This window comes from Heptranchias perlo, chromosome 1 (genome assembly GCF_035084215.1).
Source record: "Heptranchias perlo isolate sHepPer1 chromosome 1, sHepPer1.hap1, whole genome shotgun sequence".
In the NCBI taxonomy this organism is placed as follows: Eukaryota; Metazoa; Chordata; class Chondrichthyes; order Hexanchiformes; family Hexanchidae; genus Heptranchias; species Heptranchias perlo.
This window is the reverse complement of record NC_090325.1, coordinates 35,519,938-35,546,198: the sequence shown is the minus strand read 5'-3', so window position 1 is coordinate 35,546,198 and position 26,261 is coordinate 35,519,938. Positions and strand designations below refer to the sequence as shown.

The 26,261-nt window shown below is 45.1% G+C and overlaps 1 protein-coding gene across 1 annotated transcript in view; it reads right to left on the bottom strand.

Moving 5' to 3' along the window:
• Positions 1-8,470: 8,470 nt before the first annotated feature.
• Positions 8,471-26,261, bottom strand: part of poli (polymerase (DNA directed) iota) — a 58,818-nt gene continuing 41,027 nt past the window's right edge. The window contains exons 4-9 of the mRNA XM_067983648.1: positions 24,133-24,288; positions 21,112-21,348; positions 20,086-20,264; positions 17,646-17,737; positions 16,539-16,672; positions 8,471-11,413 (exon numbers count right to left, since the gene is read on the bottom strand). Coding sequence (XP_067839749.1) covers positions 10,416-11,413; positions 16,539-16,672; positions 17,646-17,737; positions 20,086-20,264; positions 21,112-21,348; positions 24,133-24,288 — 1,796 coding nt within the window. The 3' untranslated portion in view covers positions 8,471-10,415. The remainder of the gene's footprint in view (positions 11,414-16,538; positions 16,673-17,645; positions 17,738-20,085; positions 20,265-21,111; positions 21,349-24,132; positions 24,289-26,261) is intronic.

The window sequence follows — 26,261 nt, the reverse complement described above, 5'->3', positions numbered from 1 at the left end:
TCAGCAGTCAAGGACATTCAGCCACCGATCTTCGGGTAAGCGTTCTCCAAGGCGGCCTTCGAGACACACGACAACGCAAAATCGTCGAGCAGAAATTGATAGCCAAGTTCTGCACCTATGAGGACGGCCTCAACCGGGATCTTGGGTTCATGTCGCGCTACACATAACCCCACCAGCGGGAAAAAAAAGTTATCTGTTTTTAATACAACTGGTCATTCTCTCTCTTTCTCTTCCTTTCGGATGTTTCTCTCTCTCTCTCCCTCCCTGTCTTTGGTTCTGGCCGTTTGTATATTCAGTAGTCTGGTATCTAATGTTTGTCTGTCTGAACACTATTCAATTCCTTTGATTGCCTTGATAACGGGTAGTTGGAAAGATTATCTGTAATCACCAGGCATTGTTCTGTGACTATATATGCGGTAATTTTCAAGGAATCCGACACTCACCTGACGAAGGAGAAAGTCTCCAAAAGCTTGTGATTTTCAAATAAAACTGTTGGACTATAACCTGGTGTTGTAAGATTCCTTACATTTGTACACCCCAGTCCATCACGGGCATCTCCACATCATGGCCACTAATGATTGCACAGTGTTCAGTTCCATTCGCAACCGCTCAGATAATGAAGCAGTCCGAGCCCACATGCAGCAAGACCTGGACAACATCCAGGCTTGGACTAATAAGTGGCAAGTAACATTCACGCCAGACAAGTGCCAGGCAATGATCATCTCCAACAAGAGAGATTCTAACCACCTCCCCTTGACATTCAACGGCATTACCATCGCCAAATCCCCCACCATCAACATCCTGGGGGTCACCATTGACCAGAAACTTAACTGGACCAGCCACATAAATACTGTGGCTACAAGAGCAGGTCAGAGGCTAGGTATTCTGCAGCGAGTGACTCACCTCCTAACTCCCCAAAGCCTTTCTACCATCTACAAGGCACAAGTCAGGAGTGCGATGGAATACTCTCCACTTGCTTGGATGAGTGCAGCTCCAACAACACTCAAGAAGCTCGACACCATCCAAGGCAAGGCAGCCCGCTTGATTGGCACCCCATCCACCACCCTAAACATTCACTCCCTTCACCACTGACGCACTGTGGCTGTAGTGTGTACCATCCACAGGATGCACTGCAGCAACTCGCCAAGCTTCTTCGACAGCACCTCCCAAACCCGCGATCTCTACCACCTAGAAGGACAGAAGCAGCAGGCACATGGGAACAACACCACCTGCATGTTCCCCTCCAAGTCACACACCATCCCAGCTTGGAAATATATCGCCGTTCCTTCATCGTCGCTGGGTCAAAATCCTGGAACTCCCTTCCTAACTGCACTGTGGGAGAACCTTCACCACACGTACTGCAGCGGTTCAAGAAGGCGGCTCACCACTACCTTCTCAAGGGCAATTAGGTATGGGCAATAAATGCCGGCCTCGCCAGCAACGCCCACATCCCACGAATGAATAAAAATAAAGGCAATGTAAACTAAATGGTACAATTCTAAAGGGGGTGCAGGAACATAGAAACCTGGGGGTATATATGCACAAATCTTTGAAGATGGCAGGACAGTTTGAGAAAGCAGTTAAAAAAGCATACCAGATCCAGGGCTTTATAAATAGAGACAAAGAGTACAAAAGCAAGGAAGTTATATTGAACCTTTATAAATCACTGGTTTGGCCACAACTGGCTCGATATTAAAACCGAGCTGGGAAGGGGGTGGGAGGGGTCAAATTGAGGGTTTCCTGGACGTCCGTACGATTTTGACGCAGCGAGTAGTTATGATCTGGAATGCGCTGCATGAAAGGGTGGTGAAAGCAGATTCAATCGTGGCTTTCAAAAAGGAATTGGTTAAATACTTGAAGGGAAAAAATTTGCAGGGCTACGGGGAAAGAGCAGGGGAATGGGACAAACTGGATTGCTCTTACAAAGAGCCAGCAAGGGCTTGATGGGATGAATGGCCTCCTTCTTGCTGTAACCATTCTATGATAATAGATCTGTCCCTGGCAAAACCATTCCAGTGTAGAGACTCCTTCTTCAAAATAAACTCCCTGCCTAAATAAAATAAGTTTTATGCCACAAATGAAGTCAATCTAAACCTAACCCTAAAGTTAAATCTAAACCTAATACAGAGAGATTATTGTCTCAAATAAAGTCATCAGTTCCACAAAGTGTTTATGGCATAATTAGTGGATCACAGCTCTTAAAACTGAGGGAAAATGAAGTTTGCATGCGTGACTGCGTATTGATATCCTTATGCATTGGTCGAGTCAGACTCAAAGTGCAGTAGAGGGATGTGTAAAACTGCATGGACTGCAGCGTTTCAAGAAGAAGGCTCACTCCCACCTTCCCAAGGGCAACTAGGAATGGGCAATAAATGCTGGCCTTGCCAGTGATGCCCACATCCCAAGAATGAATAAAATAAACAATCCTGCCCGTATATTCCTTTGAGCTGACTTTATCCCTTAGTTTCAGAATTTGCAATTCACCAATCGTATCAGTGCCCCTCCCCCTCAGAAAATGTACCCACTTGTATACATCTATATATGTCCATGACTTTGCTCTCATAGTTTGTGAACCTCTCAATGAACCCCTGCTGGCATTTATCATGCATTTAATTATAACTCTACGTTTAACCTATTTTGTTCCAGGTCACTGCTACTCCAATTGCCCTGACATTCACTACACCCGAACTTTTATTTAAAAAGAATCCATTTTGCTGTTTGCTTGATAGATTTTCATGAAGCAAGTGCTACAATTAAAGCAGCTAGTTCAATGGTTTGGAGTCAATCCATCAGGTAATGAAAGCCCAGTGTGAGCAAATTCACACACCAGCGGCAAATATCATAACACCAGAGGTAAAAAGAAAACTGCAAATGAAGGAGCTACACCCAAAAGGTGAAACTATCAGATGCCTCTTTGCCCCAGTATCATCAACTAAAAAAAAATCTAACAAAAGTGCCCCCTTTTTATAAGGGCACGAACAATAAACACCCAAATCATCCCAAAGGAAGGAAACTTATCAAGTTAAATAATAATATCATTGTCACTATCCACTACGCACTCCAGTCCTTGGGGTGCCCACCAGTCACGGAAAGCCTCAAGCGTTCCAGTGGACACTGCGTGCTCCTTCTCCAGGTTCACCTGGACGCGGACAAAGCCAGGGAAGAGAGGCAGGCAGCCAGAGCAATCGCCCCACACAGGCCGCGTCCAACCTGGACCTGTAGATTGCCACCTTGACCCCCCCCCAGACCAAGCAGCAGACCCACGAGGAAATCCTCCGACTTGCCCACCCCCCCTCTGCACCGGGTGGCTAAAGATCAGGAACGTGGGACTGAAGTGCAGCCAAAAATTGAGGAGCAGCCTCTTCAAATAATGGAACAGGGGCTGCAACCCTATGTATGCTCCATATATACATGATACACGGACTCATCCAGGTCGCAAAAGGTACAGGCAGCCTGGGAGTCCATGAAGTGGCTTAAAAAACGGTTTGTCGCTACTGCTCTGTGCAACTCACTTCACCCCAGATCCCCAATGATGCAGGGAGGACTCCCACATAGTGAGCCCTCCATTGGGGTCCCCCCGCCTCCGCCGAATGGCAAAAAGGTGACGGAAGGAAGACGAGGGCGAGGAAGCGAAGAGTGTACTGGAGCAGCCCATACAAGAAACCCTTCTGTGCAGAGTGAAATGGCACGGAGGGAAATTCCGAGAGACGGCTCAAGTTGTGAGGCGCAGGCTCCCGAGGGAGATTTTGGAGCCTGGCGCCGATGAGAAATTCCGTCCGAACGGGGGTTAGCTAAGCTATCAGATGCTAATGGCCTTGCTCTGCACTTCCACCATGTTCTATTTTACATGTTAATGCAACTTACTCAGCAGTGCCTGTGTATGGTCTTGCCCTAGGTTCTCATTTTCCTTTTAAGTCCATTCTTGTCATAGTGTCCCTGACAAGCTGTTTCTTTAGCATTCACACATCATAGGTGCTTTCTACTTCCAATTTCTTTGAGAAGATCAAAGGAGTGACTAATCCTTATGTAGCTCTCTGCCTTTGGCAAAAATATTTTCCGCTTCTTTGCTGCTTTCAACTCACTTCACGCTTCTGACACGTAGGGCTTTTTTGTGTGATAAGTACTTGGTTGTTTCTCCTCCTGATTTTTTAAAGCGGGAAATTAAAGGGGAAGTAAATGTAGCAGTAAAATAAAAGAGCGATGTGTACTTGTGTTGACATTAATCATCTTAGCATTCCTTTCGGGTCGACTTTAACCCGGAGTGGGTTTCGAGCAAACAAGGGGCAAGGTGAGTGCGAAACTCATGTACCGGCCTAAATTTCAGGCCTGGGGTATTTTAACTCCTGGGCCCCATTTAAATACCGATCGCTCCACTTCCTGCCTAGAACGGGCAGGACGAGGGTGCAGAGCGGCTGTCGGCAGGGGAAGATTGGGCAGCTCTTGGGCCACCAGCCAGCATCCAGGTAAGTGGTGGGGAGGGAACTTCGGGAAGGTCTTACAGGAAAAATTTAGATTGTATTTCTCAAAGTGTTTTTCAAACATCATTATTATGAAAATTAAAGTGAATTTTATGGCTGTCTCATAGCAGAGGCAAAAAAGGCATTACGAGCCAACGCAACAGCTTACATTGTCCTCTGAAAAGGGGATGGGGGAAGGGGGGAGGGAGTCCGGGACAAGGAAGGCTGTGACTTACCTCGTGTGGCCCAGAGGAGCACTTACCTGGAGGGCCTCTTCATCCTTTCCACCAGCTGCCGCCTTGCTTCAGCCTGGCAGGAAAGCCGCGGCAGCAGCTTCCTCACTCAGGCCCTGGTTAAAATACCATCGGGATCCTGGACGTAATAGGACCTTAATTAGCATTTATCGTGAGCCTCCCACCTGAATCCAGCAGACGACTCGTCCATCAAAACCAACAGCATTAGAATCAGCTCCATTTTAACTGCTCGCCCACTTAATTTCTGCCCAATGAGGAGAGTTAAAATTCCCCCCTTAGTATTTGATTCTGATGACAAATATGGCTTAATTTATTGAGAAAGAGGACACATTCATTGGATTTTTGTTTCTCTTCCCCCACCGTTGTTTTTGTTATAATACAGGGTTCCTATGTATGTGCATTTGTTTTAATGAAGCAGGTACGTTGAGGTGATACAGAAGATTACATTGTCATGTGACCACTCCACATAGCTGACGTCAGAGTGTTTGTAAAGTTTTTTATGTACAACCCTCAAACGTTAGTTAGAAAATAGACTAATCTATAATACAATAGAATTGGTTACGTCCTGTCAGAGCTCCATGTAATCCTTTTTCCTGTACCACCTGCAGATAATGCTCCTAAAATAGGACTTTCCAGTGTAATGTGACACTCTGCGATGCTGTGACTGCTGCAGTTGCAGGCTATAGCCACCAGATAGCATTGCAGAGCAAATTTCTCAGCTGTGTCCTCGAGCTCTGTTGCTACCTTGATATTTTTTAATATGATTCTTCTCATATATATTTCATTTGGTATTCGGCATGATCAGTCCTTAGTGAACGCTTGTCTCTCTGGTAAAGTTGTTTCTCAATTGAGTGAAAAACATGTTGCCTTGTTTTATCCGTAGTAGGAGGTAGAGTGTAGGTTTCACACGGTGGATGTTTTTACATAAGAAATAGGAGTAGGCCATACGGCCCCTCGAGCCTGCTCCGCCATTCAATAAGATCATGGCTGATCTTCGACCTCAACTCCACTTTCCTGCCCGATCCCCATATCCCTTGATTCCCCTAGAGTCCAAAAATCTATCGATCTCAGCCTTGAATGGACTCAATGACTCAGCATCCCCAGCCCTCTTGGGGTAGAGAATTCCAAAGATTCACAACTCTCTGAGTGAAGAAATTCCCCCTCATTTCAGTCTTGAATGGTTGACCCCGTATCCTGCGATTATGTCCCCCCCATCCTGAGATTATGCCCCCTATATTCTGAGATTATGCCCCCCATATCCTGCGACTATGCCCCCCATATCCTGCGATTATGCCCCCCATATCCTGCGATTATGCCCCCCATATCCTGAGACTATGTCCCCTGTATCCTGAGATTATGCCCTCTAAATGTAAAACCATAAGCTGTTATTTGAGCCTCCTCAGAAGTCTAGTGCGTGTCTCAAAGATCTAATGATGTGGAGATGCCGGTGATGGACTGGGGTTGACAATTGTAAACAATTTTACAACACCAAGTTATAGTCCAGCAATTTTATTTTAAATTCACAAGCTTTCGGAGGCTTCCTCCTTCCTCAGGTGAACGATGTGGAAATGAAATCCTCAAAATGAAATCGCATTTATAATTCACAGAACAATGCTTGGTGATTACAGACAGTTTTTTCAACTGCCCGTTGCCAAGGCAATCAGTGTACAGACAGACAGGTGTTACCTGCAAGGTCTCAGAATATACAAATCACCAAAAAAACCAACAAACAAAAAAAAAGAGATAGAGAGGTAGAAACATAGAAAAGACAGCAACTGACCCGTTATATTAAAAACAGATAACATTTGTTCGCTGGTGGGGTAACGTGTAGCGTGACATGAACCCAAGATCCCGGTTGAGGCCGTCCTCATGGGTGCGGAACATGCCAGATCATGCCAGATCATCGACACAGATACCACCATCACACGAGAGGACACCACCCACCAGGTGCATGGTTCATACTCCTGTGACTCGGCCAACGTTGTCTACCTCATACGTTGCAGGAAAGGATGCCCCAGAGCATGGTACATTGGCGAGACCATGCAGACGCTGCGACAACGGATGAACGGACACCGCGCAACAATCGCCAGACAGGAGGGTTCCCTCCCAGTCGGGGAACACTTCAGCAGTCATGGACATTCATCCACCGACCTTCGGGTAAGCGTTCTCCAAGGCGGCCTTCGAGACACAGGACAACGCAAAATCGTCGAGCAGAAATTGATAGCCAAGTTCCGCACCCATGAGGACGGCCTCAACCGGGATCTTGGGTTCATGTCACGCTACACGTTACCCCACCAGCGAACAAATGTTATCTGTTTTTAATATAACGGGTCAGTTGCTGTCTTTTCTATGTTTCTACCCTCTCTATCTCTGTTTTTTTTTGTTTGTTGTTTTTTTTGGTGATTTGTATATTCTGAGACCTTGCAGGTAACACCTGTCTGTCTGCACACTGATTGCCTTGGCAACGGGCAGTTGAAAAAACTGTCTGTACTCACCAAGCATTGTTCTGTGAATTATAAATGCGATTTCATTTCGAGGATTTCATTTCCACATCGTTCACCTGAGGAAGGAGGAAGCCTCCGAAAGCTTGTGAATTTAAAATAAAATTGCTGGACTATAACTTGGTGTTGTAAAATTGTTTACAATTGTCAAAGATCTAAGGCAGGCCAGTAACTAAGCAGCTACATGGATGTTGTCACCTTGCAGGGAAAGAACCCAGGGATCACGTTAAAATTCATTCTTCCTGTTCTGTAACAGTTTCCTGACGTGTCTCAATCAGGTTACTACAATTGTACAGGGCTTTGGTGAGACCTCACCTGGAGCACAGTGTACAGTTTTGGTCTCCTTATCTGAGGAAGGATATATTTGCCTTGGAGGCAATGCAATGGAGGTTCACTAGATTGATTCCAGGGAGGAGAGAGTTGTCGTAAGAGGAGAGATTGAGAAGAATGGGCCTATACTGTGGAGTTTAGAAGAATGAGAGGTGATCTCATTGAAACATATAAGATTCTGAGGAGGCTTGACGGGGTAGATGCTGAGAGGTTGTTTCCACTAGCTGGAGAGTCTAGAACTAGGGGGCATAGTCGCAAGATAAGGGGTCAGCCGTTTAAGACTGAGAAGAGGAGAAATTTCTTCACTCAGAGAGTTGTGAATCTTTGGAATTCTCTACCTCAGAGGGCTGTGGATGCTGAGTTGTTGAGTATATTCAAGGCTGAGATCGATAGATTTTTGGACTCGGGGAATCAAGGGATATGGGGATCGGGCGGGAAAGTGGAGTTGAGGTTGAAGATCAGCCATGATCTGATTGAATGGTGGAGCAGGCTCAAGGGGCCGTATGGCCTACTCCTGCTACTATTTCATATGTTCTTATATTCTCCTAAGCTAAATTAATTTTTCAAGCTCCCAACCCTCCTTTATTTTCCTCCCATCAGCTTCTAACTTCATTCTACCTTCCAATTCTGGCCTCTTTCAGCCTCCAGTGTCACACTCTTCTCTCTGTCCTGGTCCAGTTATCTCTTGCCTGCCAACTCCATGAGAGTGCACTTTGTCTTGACTCACTAATGTAATTCCACAGGACATCAACTAGCAATAAAAAAATTAACCTCAGGTGATTTATGTGACAGTGAGTTCACATCATTGCTCGTTCTCATTGAGTTCCATTTTAAGGCTTAACTATTTGATTCAGGAACAATATATTGGGAATCAATTTTAATTCAATGCAGTTCTATAAAATGATGAAATCCATGACTTTACATACACTTCCAATGTTGACATTTTAATAAGGCAACAATGTAGTCAGTGAATTGTACTTTTTTAAATGCAGTGAGTTTAGTTATCACAGTACAACTGTAATACAATACTCTTTTGCAGAGTCACAAATAGAAGCAGCTAAAAAGCAATGCAACACAACATAAACTATGCACACTGGTACAGATCTAATGTTTTTTTGTGAAGGACATCATCAAAGTACAGTACTTAAGTACTACATGCCTAGGAACATTCTGCCTTCAAGAACATTGCTTTCAGTCATCTTGTTCCACCTTTATGTGTGAATACAGCCAAGTGCACAATGGAACAACTATTTTTTTTAAGATGAAAGTACTAAACTTGAATGTACCTCTTCTGTAATTCATATTTCTGCTTTTAGGAGTCACCTATTCCCAGGCTTTAAGAATATCACCCTTGAATTGGGTACTATTTTCACAGAATACACTGGACAAACATTTTGTCTTCCGTTTTCTATTCCTCTCTATTATTAGAAGAGAGTTCCTAGGTATGTGTCACCTTTTACTGCCCAGATCAAGAGCAGCATTGTTAATAGCTGGGAGTAGTTGACCCCCACCCCCCCAACTTAAAGGGCAGAAATATATATTAATAAGCAAGTTGTGTATTCAAGATCAGCATTTCTCACTTCAAAAAATGGCATGCTTCTTTGTGCCTTTGGACTGTATTCAGACCTGTAAGATGGGACAGATAACTGAAACCAATGCCCTTGAAGGGACAATGTTCTTAGGCATGTGGCATTGAAGGTAAGTGTTGTACTTTGATGATGCCTTACACAATAAATGTTAAACTTGTACGGGAGCTGCATGGAATGGATTCTTTCCTCTCTTCCAGAACGGAACGTGCATCTTTTTTATGCTTAACATGCAGAGCAGTTGGATTTGTCAAAATGTGCCTACAATTACGACATTTGTTTTCCTGTTGGATCGTGACATCATCATTTACGCTATATGGCAGTTTTGCAAACAATAGGGGGACAAAAATCTGTCTGTTGCTACCCCAATTACACTCACCTTTCCCTGCACAAAAGTTTTCCTCCCTCCAGCTCTCCTTGTTCACCACTAATACAGTAATAGGAAAGTTTCAAAATTAAAAGTAAAAAGGACGGTAAAACTTGGGGAAAGCTCACTGTGAAAAATAAATATTGTTCATTTGCAATGATTACTCATTTTTATTTACTGAACAATTTTTAACTGTAACAGAAAATTTTCTGAAACATTAATTTTTTTTGTTGTTGGATAAATTTGGGGTCAATGTGAACAATACCAATGGAGGGAGAATCGGGTATTTCCCTGAGTTTTATACCCAACGTGAGCATCGGGTACTTTCAGATTGGGCACAGACCGCTTTGGCTTCTCAGAGTTGTTGTTCCAGTGAATGATGGGATACAGGTTCATGCTATTCTATACACAGTCAGTCCCCAATCTGAGTCTGGTCGCCCTTTTCGGGGATGCAACATTGAATGTTGAGTCACCGTGGTTTGGCTGCCGTCAGTGACCAGTTACGGAGCAGTGAAGACCTAGGATTGGATTACCTGCCTGCCTGTTCTCTCTGCTGGGATGCAGTGATTGACAAGGGGAGATTAAGGAGGGGAAAGGGAAAAAAATAATCACAAAAAAAACTTGTAGGAAAAGAAATACATACATGACTTGGATTTGAACACTTCTTTTTTGGCACATACTGTCAGTTTCAAGCATTCCAGGATCAGGTATTAGTTACGCAAAAGGGAAAAGTCCCTTTACTCTGCTTTAACCTCAAACTTCTGAAGAGTACTCCCTACTACACTAATATGGGAATTCCCCTTCTCCACACCAGCAGTTCTTGTGGCCTGTCTGAATTTCCAGCATTATTGCTGTTATTTCTGTGTCTTACATTTTTATTTGAAGAAGTTAATCCTGATTGTGGTGTCGCACATCAACTTTCAATAAAGCCTGTTAAAATACTTCAGAATACTGTTGGACTTCGGAGTCTTTTTTGGGTGTCTTGCTCGTGTGCTGGATCTTACTTTGCTGGTTCGTTTAGCAACGTTTACTTTAGATACAGTCCTCTGTTGCTTCCAGTCTGTCAGCAGTTCATTTCGAAGCTCAGCAGGCAATTCTGAAAACACATCTGGATCCACATTGGAGGGGAACGGCGCTGAGTTTTGATCCGTGGGCCTCTCAGAGTCCACATTACCGGATTGCAAGGTTCCACACGGAAGTTGGTAGTCGTGCATGTGGGCCGGTTTGTCATTAAACACACGCTGCTCTAACTGGGTTTCAGGGTTATCCAGTGTACTGTTGTGAAAATCTAAATGATGACAGTTATCTGAACTAGAAATGGTAGGATTACAATCAGTGTCCGGGGGTACCAACAATTTCCTCTCTTCTTCTGTTAGTGACCTGAACATAAAGTTGCCTTTACAAAGTGCTTTCTTAATAGACTGTTCTTTGTTAATGTTACATTTCAGCTGATCCTGTGAAGTGCTGGCACCTGCAATAATTTCCTGCTGGATGTTAGTTGGGAGTTCTTTAAATACATCAAGATCAATCCCAGGTGGAAGGTTAGAGTTTGGGAATGTCAGGCTTGAATTAGCATAAGCAACACCGTCTGACATTCCTGAGGCAGATTCTAGGTAATTTCCCATGCCTTGCAGGGGGCGAGGAATATCTTCTCCTAAATCAGTATCATCAGACCCTTTCCACTGTCTGAGAAGTTGTCTGTTTACTTTCCTATTTGGGCTTACATCCACTTTTCCAGGGGATTTCTGTGTTAAATAGAATCCAATTGATCCTCTGACGGGGGAAGGCAATGTGGGCTGAACAAGATTAGCAAAACACACGTTCAGAAGGGTGACATAGAACTGAAACTTTGTGTCCACCATCTTTTGAAACAGCTTCATTAGGATATCAACCAGTGGAGTCACGGTGTCACAGGTACCTGGTGAATAAAAGTGAGGTATATACTTTTAGGAAGAAAGCACGTAATAATCCATAGAAAAAGAAAAGGCCATTTGTCCCATCCAGCTAGCTACTTCCATGGAGCATGCATAATCTACCCTTTCATGGACAGTACTCCATCCATTTTATTTCCTGCAATAAATTTCTGGATAAATACTCCATGATCTGCAAAGTGAATCAACTAAAACTCTAGAATATCTATCCGACTCCACTCTTCTGCTTTTCACAGATGATATATCCTTGATCATAGTAACACAAGGGCTATCATATTCTGCATTAAATTTATCTCTGATCATACCTATCCTTATCATTTTTTCTTTTGTAGGTTTTCTCCTCTCCGCTGCTGAAGGCACTGACTCCATCCTGGGCTATGGTTCCATTTGTGTCTGTGGTACCTCATACAAGTGGCCATTATTCATATATTAGCCTTGATAGTGAGTGTTGGAAGGCTATTTGCCAGCAGGGGAATCACAGCCAAGCTAAATCAACAAGAGTTCCTGCTACTGATCACTATCTTTTCTTGATATATATTAATGACTTGGACTTGGGTGTACAGGGCACAATTTCAAAATTTGCAGATGACACAAAACTTGGAAGGGTAGTGAACAGTGAGGAGGATAGCGATAGAGTTCAAGAGGATATAGGCACTCTGGTGGCATGGGCGGACACGTGGCAGATGAAGTTTAACTCGGAAAAATGCAAGGTGATGCACTTCGGTGGGAAAAATGAGGAGAGGTAATATAAACTAGAGGGCACAATTCTAAAAGGGGTACAGGAACAAAGGGATCTGGAGGTGTATGTGCACAAATCGTTGAAGGTGGCAGGGCAAGTTGAGAGAGCGGTTAAAAAAGCATATGGGATCCTGGGCTTTATAAATAGAGGCATAGAGTACAAAAGCAAGGAAGTCATGATGAACTTTTATAAAACACTGGTTCGGCCACAACTGGAGTATTGTGTCCAGTTCTGGGCACCCCACTTTAGGAAGGATGTGAAGGCCTTAGAGAAGGTGTAGAGGAGATTTACTAGAATGATTCCAGGGATGAGGGACTTAAATTACATGGATAGATTGGAGAAGTTGGGATTGTTCTCCTTGGAACAGAGAAGGTTGAGAGGAGATTTGATAGAGGTATTTAAAATCATGAAGGGTCTAGACAGAGTAGATAGAGAGAAACTGTTCCCATGGGCGGAAAGGTCAAGAACCAGAGGGCATAGATTTAAGGAGATTGGCAAAAGAACCAAAGGTGATATGAGGAAAAACTTTTTTACACAGCAAGTGGTTAGGATCTGGAATGCACTGCCCGAGGGAGTGGTGGAGGCAGATTCAATCGTGGCCTTCAAAAGGGAACTCGATAAGTACTTGAAACAAAAAAATGTGCGGGGAATAGGGCGGGGCAGTGGGACTAGCTGGATTGCTCTTGCAGGCTCGATGGGCCGAATGGCCTCCTTCCGTGCTGTAAGCTTCTATGATTCTATGATCCCTGTTGGAATGTGGGTGTCAAATGAGGACAGGAAGGAGTTTGGATGTGATGTTCCCCAGAACCAAATAGTCTGCTGGCATTACTGTTCAGGTTCATACATGGAGAATGGTAACATGTGCCCGGGTTGCAGCAACTGTAGAACTGCAGCACAGCAGTAGTCAGCACTTTTAGAAGAGGGGAAAAATTAGGAAGAAAAGTTTTAATTAAATACTAAGTTGTGCTGAAATTTTATATGAAATCAATGGATATGAAATCAATCGTAAGCTTGTTAAATAGAGTAGTGGGACTACAGGATGCAGTTAATGACTTGGAGAAACATTTCGATTAGTTATAGAGTCGGACAGGCAAATGGCAAATTAAATTTAATACTGACAAATGTAAAAGTTGCTTATTCAGTGAAAAAATATGAGACAAATGTGTGTAATGAAGAGAACAGAACTAGCACACAAAACTTTCTCGATCCGGAGTTTTCTCCAAGGGTGCGACCCCGAGTGTAGACCCAATGCGCCCAATGACGTGTCCATTTTGCCGATGTCAAGTTATGCTCAAGTATCCTCACAATCTCATTAGAGTATCCCAAACTTAAAAAGGGCATAAATCAGAGTAAACAACTGGGGCCCAAGGAAAGTGTCTAATCCAAATTAAGAAACACTAAAAAAATGCAATAAAACACCAGAAGAATGACTTTCTTTCCTACTACGCCTGAAAATCTTACTTGCAATGTGAAGGGACCCTCCGAACAAGTGCAATTGGAGGATACTCACATTCGAGAGTTGTGGCCCTGGCCATTTTTGTGGGCGGAGATTCGTTCAGGCAGAGGATTTGATGGACGGCCGTAAAAGATCGAGGAGACTTGGGTGTATTGTAGTTACGCACATATCTCACTTCTGCCCGAAATACCACGATCTTTTAAGCCACGTAATTGGTTTGCACCCAGATTACGCGTGTCTCCGAGCGCAAATACGGAGGAAATTCCTGGCTCTTAATCGGAAAATGCATTATAAAAGTGTAAATATTTAATTGCACTATCATCTATGCCTGTGGGTTTTTAATGTTAAATGTCATATAACCACAGCTGCTAAAACAACACCTGCTACATAGTGGGGCAGATTTTGCTGTAGCAGGGCCTCTAACAGTGTCTGCCGTTAGTTAGACTTGCCCTTGCACGTTTAGGTTTTCAATTTTTTTACGTGGAAAATTGCTGAAAGTGCAAGCTGATAATGGCACAGCGAGGGAAACAGGGCATCTGGGACCTGAATGAACAGGGCAAGGACTGAGAAGGAAGTGTAAATTAGAGAGGGTGAATTCAATGTCAAATCAGGAACAGGAAGAGAAATAAAGAGAGTGGAAAAAAGATTAAATTAAGAGAGAAAAAAGAGACAGAAAGGAAAAGTTTTTTTAAAATGCAAAAATTAAAAATTTTACATTTTTCAAATTTCCAACAATTAATACCTGAAGGAATGAGACTGCACACTTGTAATAGTTGATTTTCAGTGCCAGGGAGGTTGTATGGCAATAATTAACACTTATCACATTGTTAAAAGGGTTCTTAGAGTCTCGAAATGACAAGACATAACTTTCTGTGGCGAGTTTAGTTCATATCTACTGCGCAAATACAGCAACTTCACGACATTCAATGCATTTCAATGATGAGGCAGACAGTGAGAAGCCATTTTCGTGAAGCTAACGGTGGAGTGGCTCAACTCGGACAGCAACTTTTGGATAGTCGCATATAACTGGCATCTGCCCCTCGCTGGAAGTTGCTGTACCATTTGCGCATAAATAACGGCGAGCACCATTAGCCTCACTGTTATTTTGAGAGCAAAATCTGGTCCAGTATATTGAGAGTTAACATCAAAAGATTTGGTTCATTCTAGCCACCGAGCATCACTGTGGAGCAGTCATAACCTTTTGAGCCTACTTGGCTTTAGCTAAGCAGCCATGTTGGTACAGATGTGAACAGATGGTCAGTACTGCAATATTACTGCAATTTAAAAACCTTTTACGAATATTTACCATCCGTAGTGCTTTCTTGCAATTATTCTCCTGAAAGCTGTTGGATCCCTTTTCATTCACCTGCTTCCTGACAGTGGATTATTCAGAGCAACCCGCACCCAAACACCTGACCCTCCCACCCTTCTCTGCGGCTGTCCATGGCCCACTCCTTTTCACATCGCCTCCCCTTTCACCGTCCTGCACCCTTGTCCAGCCCATTTACTCATGTTGGTGTTTCTTTGGCCCACCTCTCCCCACCACCATAGTCAGTCAAGTAACATATACGCTGCTCAATCGGCAGCTTGTCCACATGATTGTTGTAATGATATTTAAGCTGAAGCTTGTGCGGACTAGGAATTGCCACCCCCCACCCCCGCTCCCGCATCACCAACACATAAACCTTTGGCTTTACTGGGTGCAATGACAGGATCCTGGGATTCAAACCGTGACCTGCCCTGGATCAGAGACCAACCCTCCACCTCTCCCTGAGAATTTCTGGACCTGACTGGATTGGTGAGTCAAAGCTGCTGCAAACCGTCCTCTCCCCCCAGGAAAATTCACCCCCCACCCCCCGCAATTGAATAGCTGGGAAGAGAGGAAGGTTATTCTCCCTCCCCTCACTGAGAGTAAAATCAGGGTTGGGAGGAAAAGGAAGGTTTCGCTCCCTCCCTCATGCCACTGAGAGAAACATTAGGGCCTGGAGAGGTGAATAAAGGATTATCATAATCCCCCCACCCTCGCAGAGAGAAAAATCAGGGCCCGAGTGGAAAGGTAGAAAACCCCTCACCCACCCTCCAACACTGAGCCAACAATGGAGGTTGGAGGGCCCCAACTGAAAAGAAGTTTGGGGCTGGGAGAGGGGGCAGGACAATTCACTGCCCCCAACCCCCGCCTCTCGAGATGAAACTGTAGACCCCGCCGCTAAGTTAATTTCCCTGCCTTTTCTAATCCCCATCTCCCCTTCACTTGCTATTCCCCCTACTCTCCTTTTCCCCTCTCTCTTTCCTTACCTCTTCTCCCTCCCCTCTCCCCCCTCCCCTGCTTGGGTCCAGTTATCTCTTCACTCACTAACCCTGCTTGACCTGAATACTGCATGTGGTCTTGACTCCCTCCGTGCACAGGAGATCAACTAGTAATATATTAAATTGCTATGCATGTCATGAAGTTCTTATTTAGGCATCATCATCATCTGTGACACACAGTCATGCCTGCAGCTGTGCACTGCTACCACTAGATGGAGCCTGTAAGCTCCCGAAGCTCCCTTACCTACACCTACAGCATCACGAATGCATTCTGAAGTAAATTCACTTTGTCCTGTCTTTCCTTGGGCAAAGCAACAGGAGATCCACTATATTAGGAACAAATTCTTTACTCAAAGGATGAAAAAAGGCACCAGGGTCAAGGACATTAGGGGCATTCATAATATAGTTGGGAAAATTAGTGAACTAGAGTAAAGGGTGTCGGTGGGCTCATTGGCCTTTCCACATCTTTCACTGTTCTTATTTCATTCATGAGCAATGTTAGTGAAAGCTGTCCCTTTCTCGAGGTATATATCAGTGTTCTACGATAATTCTACCTCAATACTTTAAGTTATGTGAGTTGTATCAAAGAATTCCATAACATAAGCATCACCTGTGTTAAGTTTCTGCATTAGTTGGTTTGGAACAGGACATTGTCGGCTCTCCCGATTGAACCATTTGTTAGCAGCTGAAGAGCGTCTAATTGTTAGTCGTATGGTCCGTGATGTGCGTCCATCTTTCTGCAATCTGCAAAAACATCTGCAATGTCTTCAAGGCAAATATACTTAGTTCACTGAAGCGCAGAACTGCATAGTTTTATAAAATATTAAAGAAGGCCACGTCATTGTATTTAGGAGACCGTGGCTAGCGTAGTTGCTAAAACAGCCAGGAAAAGCTTTGCAAAGACTATGCCATAGAACTGCCATGGTAGATGGCATGTAACTTTTTCACTTTATAAACACATTTTGGATTTTTTCTTTTGTGAATTTTATATTCTACAAAGTGAGGGATGTTAATGGTGGGAAATACCACACTTCCCATTTCAAGTAGCCAGAGTCAGCAGCTCAGGTCAGGGTACAACACAATTAAAGAGGCAGTTAGATCCTATGATAGGATGAGCTAGATGGGCTCTTATCTCCTCTGCTCTTATCTTTGTGTTTAGATGCAGAGCGTAGCTCCTTCTTTTCTGCCTCAACACTCACCCCAGAAGAACCCTACCGCACCAGTGTGATGTTTTTCAATTCTATTTCCAATTTATTTAAGCTTACTTTTTATTAAAATTGAGATTAAAAATAAAGGGCCCCAAAATCCACAGCTGTTCTGACAGATTTTGGCAGGAGTCTGCTGGAATGGCTGATAACTAGACCAGGACCCAATTGAGTTGGGTTCCAACCTAGTTCCCAATTTTGCTGGATAGCCTTGTGAGGTCAGAGCCTCCATCTGCCCCGTACAAGGCCATCAACGTAAGGAGGGGCGTCTTCAAATATCAAAGTTCCCGCAGCCTGGCCGCCTAAGAGATCCGGCATATAGCTGGTGCTGAAATACCTGATGTGATCATGGCCTGGACCCTGAAGATTACGTTTATTTTTACAAACTGATATTCAGGCTGTCCCCTTTGTAAAAGTTATGTTCTCGATGTATAAACATGGTACAATGTCATGATGTGAATGTCAACGTCTAAAAACATTTTTAGAAGGTCATCTGAAAAGGGCTCACAAACCTGATTAGGAGACTGATCAGCAGCTGTTCAATTTTTTTCTTAATTTCAACTACTGAAGAGCATTTCCTAAAGGAATCTTCATCACTGAGGGACTGAGGAAAAAATGCAGGTAAATAACAAATTGTTTTAAATCCGTGCAAATGACTTATGCTGATCTGCATGAAAAAGTCAGCACTATGTCCCCTGATAGATCAGTATGTAAATGCATTTTTTTTTTTTTTATTCGTTCACGGGATGTGGGCGTCGCTGGCAAGGCCGGCAATTATTGCCCATCCCTAATTGCCCTCGAGAAGGTGGTGGTGAGCCGCCTTCTTGAACCGCTGCAGTCCGTGTGGTGACGGTTCTCCCACAGTGCTGCTAGGAAGGGAGCTCCAGGATTTTGACCCAGCGACAATGAAGGAACGGCGATATATTTCCAAGTCAGGATGGTGTGTGACTTGGAGGGGAACGTGCAGGTGGTGTTGTTCCCATGCGCCTGCTGCCCTTGTCCTTCTAGGTGGTAGAGGTCGCGGGTTTGGGAGGTGCTGTCGAAGAAGCCGTGGCGAGTTGCTGCAGTGCATCCTGTGGATGGTGCACACTGCAGCCACAGTGCGCCGGTGGTGAAGGGAGTGAATGTTTAGGGTGGTGGATGGGGTGCCAATCAAGCGGGCTGCTTTATCTTGGATGGTGTCGAGCTTCTTGAGTGTTGTTGGAGCTGCACTCATCCAGGCAAGTGGAGAGTATTCCATCACACTCCTGACTTGTGCCTTGTAGATGGTGGAAAGGCTTTGGGGAGTCAGGAGGTGAGTCACTCGCCGCAGAATACCCAGCCTCTGACCTGCTCTCGTAGCCACAGTATTTATATGGCTGGTCCAGTTAAGTTTCTGGTCAATGGTGACCCCCATATCATACAGAGCCATCCAAATCAGGAAGGTTCAATTTGATTCCTAATTTACACTGAGTTGGCTGCTTTCAGCTGGGCTAACAATGGTGGGCCCACCCACCCGATCACAATCTCCTCCCGTCATATCTCTTTGTGTGTATCATTTGTTGCTTCAACAGCAAGTGGCCTCAGTGCCCTTCACTGGGGGTGAAATCAGCCAGGGTTCCTGCTCCTGGATGCAGTCACTGTGATTCCTGCTGAAATGTGGATGTGTGCTGATGTCAAGCGAGGGCAAAATTGGGCTCAGGGGACAAGATTGCCCCACCCCTCCCAACACAATTGAACAACCTGCCAACAGTCATTTCTACGCTCACACATGAACGACGACAATTTTGGCCGAGGCGCTGAAGGGCTGGCAATGTCTATGCAGTTATACCCAGCAGGAGCCATCATCTTGAGGGGAGGAAGGCAGAAACATTGGGGGAGAAAAACACAATGTGTGACTAACCTCCAGAAAAAAAAAAGACGGTAACTGGAGATGACTGGGCCTCACTGGTGGGGGTGAGTGAGGAGGACCTAGGAACATTTTTATATGTTTTCAAGCCTGCAGTCTGCAACCCTGAGCCCAGCTTTCTTCTGCACAAAGCAAGGAAGTTCTCCCTGTGTCCTGATCAACAGTCTTCCCTCAACCAACACCACACAAAAAAAAAATGGTCATTCATCTCATTGCTGTTTGTGAGACATTACTGGTGCAGAATGACAGTTGTGGTTGCCTACATAATAGTCACCGCAATCCATAAAGAGTAATTAATATTAAACGCTTTGAGATATCTTGACTTGCACTAGCGGGGGTACTGTAACATTCCACTCAGGCTCTAGGGGATAGAAATTGGTTTGGGCCAGTCTTCGGGCACCAAATGCACGTGGGAGATGGTCCCTGTGCCCAAAGACGGAGGTCTGAGGACCATGAGAAATTTGTCCTCATGCATCATTGTAATACTAGTGGTAAGCCTTGGCACCCCAAAGCAGCTCGATGACCCAGGCTTTCTCAATTTCAGCCAGCTCAGCCGCAGAGCTGGCCCGTGGGCAAGTCCAGGAAAGAGGGAGGGAGGCAAATGGGAGGGAGGAGATGAGTGTGGGCCAACAGTGGCCCACAGTTTTGCACTCCTGCTCCTCCTGGCTCTGCATCAAGGTAGGTGAAAATTAAAATAACTACCTTTTTATCCGTGTCCTCCAGTGGTCCCTTTAAGGACTGCTAGTTAGGCCGCTGTGGAACTGGAAAAACTAGTCGAAGCATGCACGGTGCATGCTCCACCTAGTTTTTCACAAATATTACAAAAGGTTCCTGAAACATGCCCAGGATCCTTCCTTGTATATTTAAATTGGGCCATGCTGCTTTCAGGCAGCTGCCAGGGACACCTAGAAACGACGGGGACCAATATGGCAGCGGCCATGCTGCCGGCACAGATCGGGCGCAGGACCTCGCGCTCAGAAATTCGTATACGTTGTGCACATTTTATGCCTGAAATTCTCCCCCTAAAACTTTCATATGCTGTAATTTTATGTTAAAGAAATTACCTGGGGTGGTCCTCTAGGAGTCACAGAGGAGTCGTCCTCCCCAAAACTGAGCCTGTGTATTCGTTGAGCTACACATACTCCCAGATCCTTCTCCAGCAGATCCAAAGGAAATGTCTGCAGACCACGTATGGTGCAAATTCCAAGAAACTCAAGACGCTTGGCAGTTTTAGGGCCAATCCCTGGAATACCACATTAACATAAAACTGATGAAATTAAAAACAAAATTCAATTGCAGAGAGCGTCAGCATACAGTGTGTTCAACTTAGGGTTTGCAATGTGTTAATCTTGGCATAGACAAAGCTAAGCCTATGGTGCCCTTCATTCAGGCACATATCAACTAAGAAAGATGAGTTTTGATTTTACTTTCATTTGTTAAAGTGATGGGCATCATGATTTTGTAGAGATGAGTTTCCCGTTTTAGATCGGTCATCAGGAAGGAGATGCACTGTGAAGACCAGATGCCTTCCTCAAGCGAGCAGAGGGGGAGACAAAATCACCAAGTCATGCAGAGCCACTTTGCCTCACCTTCTACCAGCAATTTACAGAATCATACTGATGGAGGCCTGGAGTGAAGGACACTATTGTTCCTCCAAAATGAGTTGCTCTCATTTTAATGTTGTACCACACAATTTGGGTTCAGCTACTGAAATTCTAAATTTACCCTCCCTAGCACAGATATTGAAAACTGTAGCACCCCTAGCATTGCCCAACTGAGTTAATCTGTTTCAGCCGACATTGGGGACGAAACCTGACCATTCTGTCCTGTATAGCTCAGTATTACACCGGGCTTTTATTTTCACATTAAAAAATAGGTTGTTCTTACTAGAGTGTAGGAATTGGCAGGAATACCAAGAGGTGCTGACAAAAAATAGTAGGAGGTTACAGTCATAGAACACTTTACATATCTTGAGCCTTTTTCAGTATAATAATTTGTAATAAAATTAAAACAAGTTAATATGTAAGATGGTCCCCTGTTTGTGAAACATGCACAGAGAACAAGTAAGCAGTGCAATCAGGAATTCTTACCAGGTACTTGTCTGGGATGCACAAGACTCCCCATGCAGTCCCGAGTGCTTTCTGGAAGCAATGTTGTTTGTTGGTTGGGTTTGAGTGTTCCTGACACCAGCTTGGCCAGCAATTTATTGGATGCGATTCCTGCACTACCGGTGAGGCCTACCCTGTTGTATATTGCCGTTCGCATTTCTACTGCAATTTGGGATCCAAGAGCCAACCGAACGTGTTTTGCATCAGCAGTGTTTAATGCTGTACAGAAATAACTTAATGAGCAGAGCATAAATGTCTTTTTTCCTTACTTAGCTACATAACACTGTAGATAATTTTTATTATTCACATTTCTTATGACAGAAAATTCTGAAAGTTTGCAAAATACTTATGAAGCTGCTCATTGTAAACGAAATGAGAATTTTTTTTATTGACTGTTACAGAGACATGGGACTTGAATTATCTTGCCCGGGGTCATTTGCAGCCAACTTTCTGCTCACTTGAAGGTCTTTACACTCTGGCTTGAAATTACAGCCCATCAACTCTGGGATGTTGTTGGAGCTGGGACATGTACATACAATGGAGCTTTGACCATGGAAAAGCCCCCCCAGGGGATAATGGAAATTGGCAGATATTCAAGGTTTCACTGGAAGAAAGAGCATACTGATCAACTGTTGGGAGCAGCAAGAGAGAGGAGTATGCTGATCACCTGTATGGAAGGGGGGGTGGGGGAGGAGCCTCTTACACATGGCTCTCTTTACATACTATTTCTTATAAATTCTCTGTCAGCTCAAGAGTATAGTTGGGAACAGAGCTCCAGCACTCAAGATATGACCATCTGGGCAGGGTCAGCAAGAAACCAGGGCCTGGATTTGCTACTGGAAGGGAGGGATTGAGTGAAAGGTAGTGTTGAGACAGGATCAATCGGGGGGATTGGGAGCTGAGTAGAGAGCACAGGCAGGTTGAGTCCCCACCCCTTTCAGCTTGCACTGGAAAGATGGAGCTGAGCAGTGTATTTAAAATTTTTAATTGAAAATAAAAAATCTGTCTTCTCAGAGCCTGGACCAGCAGTGGGGAGGATGCCAAGCTTTGCCATCTGATGCAGGGACACCGGGGTCTAACATGCACCCCAGAGATTGCACATGTGCAGGGATAGTAACAGTCACCTGTGGCCTGAAACGTGGCTGCACCTTCGTGCCGACAGCATGTTACAGTGCTGATCTATGGGATAGTGCTGTAGGTGGCTAGAGAAAACCCTTCCTTGAAACCACGTGATACAGCACGTCCTCGACTTCAGCAAAGAGAAAGCCAAGTGTTGGGCTGTACCGTCAATTATCTGCACACTCATGCCTGCATCTATGGGTTTCTTTCCCTTCATTCTGGTCTGCCACTTCTGAATCCCATGTCCTTCAGCGTTGGTAAAGGTTGCTGATGAGTTGAGATGCCTTTTAATGTTCTCTGAAGATTTTTTAAAACTATTGTCCCCCATCTTTGTGATACTGCCCTTTGATTGTCCCCAGCCCTTTCAGTTCGACTCAAACATGCAGTTTTTGTCCCCTACCAATGGTGTCATCCCCTGACCCAGCACAGTTTACACCTGAATTTGTTAAACGTTATGCAAATAAGGTTAGGCATGAAAATTGATATTATTAGCACTTGGGATTCTGGTGGGTCTTAAAGCAGTGCAAGCTAGAATAGAGTTAGGGTTTACACCTGAAAACAAAAACCAGCCCCACACTATTTAACATACTAATGGACCTCCTGTTACGCTGGTCACGATAAGTCAGATGACGCAAGTTTTATAAAGAGAGGAGTATTATACTATTGAATGCATAATTTATTCTTCAGCTAAGGTGGAGCGCTTTCATTTTCAGGGTGCAAAGTTTAATTAATGTTAAGTAAACACTGAATGTCATTCAAACATTACTTGCTATTCACATTTGAGATCAGAACCCTGGCTTTGTATGTGAATAGGTTAAATAAGGACTGCAAGCGTTGTGGCCCCAGCACTTTTAAGTTGAAAGTTTTTCTGTACTTTTGAAATGACTGCCAAGAGATTTGCCTGGAGTAAGTTGTATTTGCATATAATTATACCATGCCAAGTGTAATACAGTAAGCATGACACCAGTATGTGGCACAGGAAGTGTGATGCTGAAATGACAGGAAGTGTATGCAGACAGAGCTTTTTATATTATACTATATAGATTGATATACTATATAAATACTGGGATTCACACTTTGAGGAAATGTTAATAAGTCCCTTTAATTTTGATGGATGCAGAGGAGGCACAAAAAGTGGAATGGGGATAAGAAAAGAAAAAACTGTGTGTGGCCAAGTGAGATACAAGAAAGGCTTTTACTCAAAATATGTGCTGTATGGTTTATTTTTCTGTATAGTACCAATGCAGTGCAGCAGCAGTAGGAAGCAGTGTGTAAAAATTATGTTTAAATTTATTGCAAACTAAGATGACTAATCCCTAGATTTTACATATAAAATAAAAACAGAAAATGCTGGAGAGGCTCAGCAAGTGAGGCAGCATCTGTGGAGAAAGAAACAGAGTTAACATTTCAGGTCGAAGACCCTTCGTCAAAACTGGAAGACGTTAAGGAGTTAAAGTTTTTAAGCAAGTACAGAGCAAGGGAAAGGGGGGAGGGAGCCTTTCCTTCCCTCCCCTCCCTCCAACCTTTTCCGATTTCCGATTTTCAGTCCTCAGGTATTTTGCTTTTGCCCTGGGTTTTACAGTTGAATGATCACGTTACTGCAGTACCTACAACAACAAGTTGCATTTATATAGCGCCTTTAATGGAGTAAAATGTTCCAAGGCACTTCACAGGAGCATTATCAGACAAAAATTTGACACCGAGTCACATAAGGAGATATTACGACAGGTGACCAATGTGGGAGGTTCTAAGGAGCGTCTTAAAGGAGGAGTGAGAGAGGCGGAGAGGTTTAGGGAAGGAATTCCAGTGCTTGGGGCCTAAACGGCTGAAGGGCACGGCCGCCAATGGCTAGAGAGCTGAACTTGTGGCGGAGTTTGTACCTACCCTGGTAATCGTACACATGACCAGATACGAACAACTCTGCAGGGACACCACTGCTTCCAATCTGTTGCAGTCTCTTCTCCACCAGTTTAGTTACGTCGACAAAATTCTCGTCGAAGCCCAATCTTTCCACTAGTGGACTGAACTCCTCCAGTAAGTCTAGGAAAAAAAGCCAGGACAGTACAGAGACAGTTACTTTCTGGGTAATTATTGTGGGCAACCCAATGTGCATTACGTACCATGACATTTATCTGTATTAGCAGAAGAGGCTTCCAGGCCTTGTGACATTATTTGCTTGGAATAAGCTGCAACACCCCTCAGCAGTCAGATAGAAAGTCTACCTGTGTTTTAATTTTCACACATTTAATTTCAACGTGCAGAAATTTAGCTACAAGTCATACCAGTTTTGCTGCCCCTCCACATTTCTCCCTTCTTCTCCTGAAGGGGCTGATTGATGCTGAAGTACTGTTCCAAAGACACTTGCTGCCTAAGGGCAGCTGGTCCTAATGGCCATTCTTCAGTGAGACCCTGCACAGTGAATATCAGCGGGTTATTTGATGGTGGCGGGAAACCCAGCCATTCCCAATTCTGTCCTTGCCTGGTGTTCATACTTGCATACTTTTCAGCAGGAGTCCGTGAACACTCATCTGGTGGGAACATTCATTGATTTTTTTTCACTGCATAGCCCAACGAGTCATAGGCCAATTGTAACCTCGCAACTGCTGGTCCATCAGGGATTAGCTAATTTAGTGACACCAGGTTTTAACCCTGGAACCTTATGCAGACCATTTTCATCTTTCTACCTTTTCTCTTATGAATGTTACAATTGCATTTGCATTCATGTAGCTAGGTAGCCGTGCTAAATGGTTGTTTTTCGGACTGGAGGAGGGTATATAGTGGTGTTCCCCATGGGTTGGTACTAGGACCACTGCTTTTTTTGATATACATTAATGACTTGGACTTGGGTGTACAGAGCACAATGTCAAAATTTGCAGATGACACAAAACTTGGAAGGGTAGTAAACAGCGAGGCGGATAGACAGGCTGGTGGAATGGGCGGACACATGGCAGATGAAGTTTAATGCAGAGAAGTGTGAAGTCCGAAAGGTGAGCGCAGTGTGAAATGAGAGTCCGAGAGTGGGAGGAGAGTCCGAGAGGTGAGCGCAGTGTAAAAGGAGAGTCCCGAGGGCGGGAGGAGAGTCCGAGAGCAGGAGGAGAGTCCCGAGAGCTGGAGGAAGGTCCCGTGAGAGGGAGGAAGGTCCCGTGAGAGGGAGGGGAGTCCGAGAGCGGGAGGGGAGTCCCGAGGGTGGGAGGAGAGTCCGAGAGCAGGAGGAGAGTCCCGAGAGCGGGAGGAGAGTCCCGAGAGCGGGAGGAAGGTCCCGAGAGCGGGAGGAAGGTCCCGTGAGAGGGAGGAAGGTCCCGTGAGAGGGAGGGGAGTCCGAGAGCAGGAGGAGAGTCCGAGAGCGGGAGGAAGGTCCCGAGAGCGGGAGGAAGGTCCCGTGAGAGGGAGGAAGGTCCCGTGAGAGGGAGGGGAGTCCGAGAGCAGGAGGAGAGTCCGAGAGCGGGAGGAAGGTCCCGAGAGCGGGAGGAAGGTCCCGTGAGAGGGAGGAAGGTCCCGTGAGAGGGAGGGGAGTCCGAGAGCAGGAGGAGAGTCCGAGAGCGGGAGGAAGGTCCCGAGAGCGGGAGGAAGGTCCCGAGAGCGGGAGGAAGGTCCCGTGAGAGGGAGGGGAGTCCGAGAGCAGGAGGAGAGTCCCGTGAGAGGGAGGAGAGTCCCGAGGGCGGGAGGAAGGTCCCGTGAGAGGGAGGAAGGTCCCGTGAGAGGGAGGGGAGTCCGAGAGCAGGAGGAGAGTCCCGAGAGCGGGAGGAAGGTCCCGAGAGAGGGAGGAAGGTCCCGTGAGAGGGAGGAGAGTCCCGAGGGTGGGAGGAGAGTCCCGAGGGTGGGAGGAGAGTCCGAGAGTGGGAAGAAGGTCCCGAGAGAGGGAGGAGAGTCCCGAGGGAGGGAGGAGAGTCCCGAGGATGGGAGGAGAGTCCGAGAGTGGGAGGAGAGTCCGAGAGGTGAGCGCAGTGTAAAAGGAGAGTCCCGAGGGCGGGAGGAGAGTCCCGAGGGTGGGAGGAGAGTCCCGAGAGCGGGAG